The sequence below is a fragment of the Chiloscyllium plagiosum genome, unplaced genomic scaffold (genome assembly GCF_037043375.1).
Source record: "Chiloscyllium plagiosum isolate Xiang-an unplaced genomic scaffold, Cpla_swu_hap1 HiC_scaffold_29, whole genome shotgun sequence".
Taxonomy (NCBI): Eukaryota; Metazoa; Chordata; class Chondrichthyes; order Orectolobiformes; family Hemiscylliidae; genus Chiloscyllium; species Chiloscyllium plagiosum.
The window spans coordinates 96207382-96212224 of NW_028270167.1; the positions used below are offsets into that span (position 1 = coordinate 96207382).

General features: G+C 40.3%; 1 protein-coding gene across 1 annotated transcript; it reads right to left on the bottom strand.

Annotated features, from left to right (window-relative positions):
• Positions 1-1999: 1999 nt before the first annotated feature.
• Positions 2000-3373, bottom strand: LOC148142455 (putative G protein-coupled receptor 139). The gene is made up of 2 exons (XM_087976592.1): positions 3304-3373; positions 2000-2928 (listed from the first exon to the last, which is right to left on the bottom strand). The coding sequence occupies exons 1-2, from the start codon at positions 3371-3373 to the stop codon at positions 2000-2002; spliced, it is 999 nt and encodes a 332-aa protein (XP_087832718.1).
• Positions 3374-4843: the final 1470 nt, after the last annotated feature.

The window sequence follows — 4843 nt, forward strand, 5'->3', positions numbered from 1 at the left end:
GTAGCTTCGATAATTTGCATCTAACAAAGGGATTCATGACTGACTGGGAGAGGGTCTGCTAATGGCGTGCAGAAACATATCAGCCATGATTGTGTGGTGGATGAGCCGAATTTCGAAATTCTGTCTTGTGATATAACGGTTGTCTGGCAGACAACTCTTCCCTGCGTCTCCAACACTTCTGATCATTGACTTCCATTTGCACGATAATAATCAGCAAAGACTGGTTGGACAGAGGATTCTGCTTCCGCACTGTGTGACTCTGTTACTCTCTTACACATTCAGGTCATCCAATTAACTGAAAGCATAAGTGTATTGAAAATTATACCTGCAAGAAGAGAACCTAAATATCCTTCCTCTGGTCACATATAAAGAAGCCAGCACTGTACAATTTCAGTCAGACATCAAGGAGTGGGCATTAAGTGTTATATCAAGACACTCAATGCGTTCAAGAAGTAGTCATGGGTATTTCTGAGGGACATCGGGATGAAACGGCATCGGAAGAATGCGGGAAAAAAATCACTGAGGTGAAAAATCACTGAATGTGATGAGTGTGCTTAGGAATTGTCGATTAATGGAAATATCGAATGCCATGTGTACTGTGAGATAACTTTTCGAAATTGTAGGCTCCGTCTATTTAATATTTTTAAAATCTCATTATTATGCAATCACTAGGCTACCAAGAAAGCGCATTTTGTTGGTTATTTTTTTTACCCGTATACACCGTTTCAATGAGTTATTTTGTCAGACAGTCGAGTTCCTTTCATGTAGTATTCACATAAAATGTGCAGTACACAAGTTTGCGGCAGCAATGCCATTAATCATTTTCAAGACGTAAATAAACTTGACCGTGATTTTAAACTGGAGCATTGGATCTGAGTATCTGCAATGGATTAATTTATTAACATATCAAATGTCGCCTCTAAGGCCTTTAAACAAAAACATTGATCTTTGAGAGTACAGACAGTATATGCATGCAAATGCAAAACTTCCAACTAAAAAAGATGAAAATTATACAATGAACGGAAGAGCCTTGGGAAAAGTTGATGAGCAGAGAGATCTGGGAGTGCAGGTCCATTGTACCCTGAAGGTGGCTGCACAGGTGGATAGAGTGGTCAAGAAGGCATATGGTACGCTTGCCTTCATCGGACGGGGTATTGAGTATAAGAGCTGGCAAGTCATGTTGAAGTTTTACAGACTTTGGTTCGTCTGCATTTAGAATACAGTGTACAGTTCTGGGCGCCACACTACCAAAAGTATGTGGACGCTTTGGAGAGGGTGCAGAGAAGGTTCACGTGGATGTTGCTGGTATGGAAGGTGCTAGCTATGAAGAGTGGGTGAGTAGGTTAGGTTTATTTTCACTAGAAAAAGGGAGATTGAGGGGAGACCTCATTGAGGTTTATAAAATTATTAAGGGTATAGACAGAGTGGATAGAGACAGGCATTGTCCCAGGGTGGGGGATTCAATAACGAGAGGTCACACTTTCAAGGTGAGAGGTGGAAAGTTTAAGGGGGGATACACGTGGCAAGTACTTCACACTGAGGGTGGTAGGCGTTTGAAACGCGTTGCCAGCAGAGGTGGTAGAGGCAGGCACGGTAGATTCATTTAAGATGCGTCTGGACAGATGAATGAGTAGGTGGGGAGCAGAGGGATACAGATGCTTAGGAATTGACCAACAGGTTTAGACAGTACTTTTGGATCGGCTCAGACTTGGAGGGTTAGGTTTCGGGATAGGGAAGGGCCTGATCCTGGGCTGTAAATTTTCTTTGTTCTTTGTTTTTTGAAAAGCAGTGTGTAAAATCGACATTAAATGTCCAACCAAACATCGAAGGAATATCTGCGTAAAGCATGTTTTTTGCACAAAAAAAGTTTTGAATCGAAGGCAGCTTCTATGATTTACACACAACAAAGCGGTTCAAGACTAACTCGAGAAGGTCTGCTCCATTCCGAGGGACGAAGAAAAATGACGTGATAATCAGTTTCAGCTACAAAGAGATTCGTCTAAAATATATTGTCTTGTCCACGGCATTTCCACATGATATGATTTATTTTCTTCCATAGAGATTTCCCCACGTTTTTTAGCTCTTCTCTGAATTTGTTCTGGGTTGCTGCATAAATGCATGGGTTCAGGAAACAACTCAACAACTTCAACATATTTCCTGTTTCAGTCGCGATGTATTCAGGATTGCTAATGTCACCCCGGTAATAGTTAGGGTGTGACAATCTGGTTATGACCAAACTCACAGAATGTGTCAACCAAAGCAATATGAAACTGCCTGATACCGAGAACAATAAAATTATGGACTTCCTCCGGTTTTCCATCCCTGATTGGTTTGGCTTCTCAGCTCGATGGCCCTGGAGTCCAGCGCGAGTCCTATTCGCCACGACAACACGGTGGATGGTTAAAGAATTAAACAAGAAAATTAGGAGAAATGGAAGCCAAGCAACCCAGGTGCTGTAGAACCAGACAAACGCCATTCCGGGAGATGAAGCAATGAAAGTTACACTTGACTGGCAGCCCCATTCAATTTTATTAATAATTTGCACTGGTTCATATGCAAACAAAACCGGGATGTTCTTTAACAAGGTCAGAACGGAGACGATTATTAATATTGTGATTGCAGTTTTTTCAGTGCAGTGTTTTGTCTTAAACTTCTGACAGCAGATCACCACAAATCTGTCAAATGTGAAGGAAATGGTGAACCAAACAGTTAGATCCAGACCGATGGTAATCATGTAGAAAATGAGCTTGCATACAGGTGTGTGGGACAAGAAGGAAAATGGGAAGTGACAACTCAAAATACGATACACTATAATACTATTGATAATAACCAATAGATCCGATGTTGCCATGGCCACCATGTAAGCCGAGATGCATTTGGAAAGACCACAGTTTCCTCGAAAAAGAATTAAAATAGTCATCACGTTCGCTGCCAGAGAAACAGAAATGTTCGTTAATATTGCGATGCATTGTTGAAACAGAGGTGAAGATACTTATTAAAAGCTTTTGAAAACATTCTGAGTGATTTGCAAAATCCAAAATTCACCCAAACATTTAATACACTGATCCAGTCATCAATCAATGTGGTATTGTCTGACTCTCTAAAGATCAGCAAATATATTTTCAGACGACTCTTATGTTGAATTGTTATTGTTAAACCAGTACTGCTTCCAGAAAAAGTGAATAGGAAAAAGTGTCCTGACATGTTTCTCGATGTTGTTCTGGTAACACCGAGACATTCAGTAAGTACCATTAACAAGGAAAAACTAAAATCAATTAAATACAAACGGGTTGAATGGCTTACCTGGAAGACTAACAGCTGCGAGAAGTGGATAGTAAATCTCTTTCAACAGCAAAATCGGTGGCTTCGTCATTTCTGAGAATGAATGCCTTCTGCAGAGGCTGGTGTGTGGCCAAGGTATGGAAAGGCAATGTGTATTTATACATGCATCAGACCTCAAGAGAGTTAATTACCTCAAATCATCACTGACATTACTCACAACCACCTTGGCAATGAAAACAAAGTTTTCTTTTGCATAATGTCTCAAATAGAATATGAACTGAACCTGGCACCGTTGACTCCAATTCCTTGCCTTCTCCATTCATTGGATTCTGATGTCATGTGGATTACCTCATGTCTGAATTTAGACAGTTTTCCTTTGAATGGCATCATCCTGCCTCATGAATTAGTATCTACGTTTCTGTCATTAATCCCTTCATCGATTATACCCTTATCTGGCCAATTGCCAATTGTTCCATCCTCAATGCATGTGGCGGCTCATTACAGCATAACCATTCCCCTGTTTCTGAAATCGCATACTCAGTCGCGATTAATGGGCAAGTGAATTCTGAACAATTGATTACTCTCTTGGAGGTTCACTCGTTTACACATCCTAATCAATAAAACCAGTAATTTTCCTTCTTACCTTTAAGAGTGCCACCAGCCGAGCAAGTAACATATTCTATTCCAGCTGGAAATCAAATAGTTCATGTACGAGCCTTGGTATGAACACCGAGCACTGAATGAATCTGGTTGTTTCTCTTACAAAACACAAAGCAGCTTGGACTATTTTCAAAGAAGATACTAATGTTTAAGAATAAAGAAGAGGAAGTGAGCATCAACACATCACGAGAGAAATTGTGTCAGAGGAATGTATTGGGCTATATATCTCCTGGTCCTTATAAATTGCACGCTGGGATCAGAAAAGATGTAGCTGCAGATGCAGTAGATGCATTGGCTTTAATTTTCCAAAAAACTCAATGAATTTGGGAAGAGTAGCAGAGGATTCTAAAATGGCCAACGTGTAATACTTTTTGTTAACAAAAAGGGAACGTGGTCAATTTTTTTAAGTATGAACCGATCAGCTGAACATCTCTGGTTGAAATTTAAAAAGTCGCAGACTCAACTGTTCAGTAACGAATAGCAGTCCACTTGGAAAATCACAGATTTATCTAGCAGAATCGGCATGGCTCCAAAATAGGAAAACAGTTTCTGAGAAATTCCTTCGACCTTTTCGAGTCGATCTGAGCCATAATCGAAAGAAAGAGAAGCAGTCAAAGCAGAGTGATTAAACTACAAGAAGGCGTTTCACAAGAACCGTGCAAAAGGATAAGACACGAGAGTCCATGGTATGAGAGGTTGCACATCAGCATAGTTTCAGAATTTAGCATTTGGCAGGGAGTAGCAAATACTGTTCAGGATTTACTTTTACAAATGACGATCTGAATGGTTGGGGGTTCAGCAAGGTTCGGTCCTGGTACCACAAATGTTTTATAACCTTTATTAATGATTTGCAGGAAGGAAGGAAATGCACCTTTTTGCCAAATTTTCAGACAACACAACC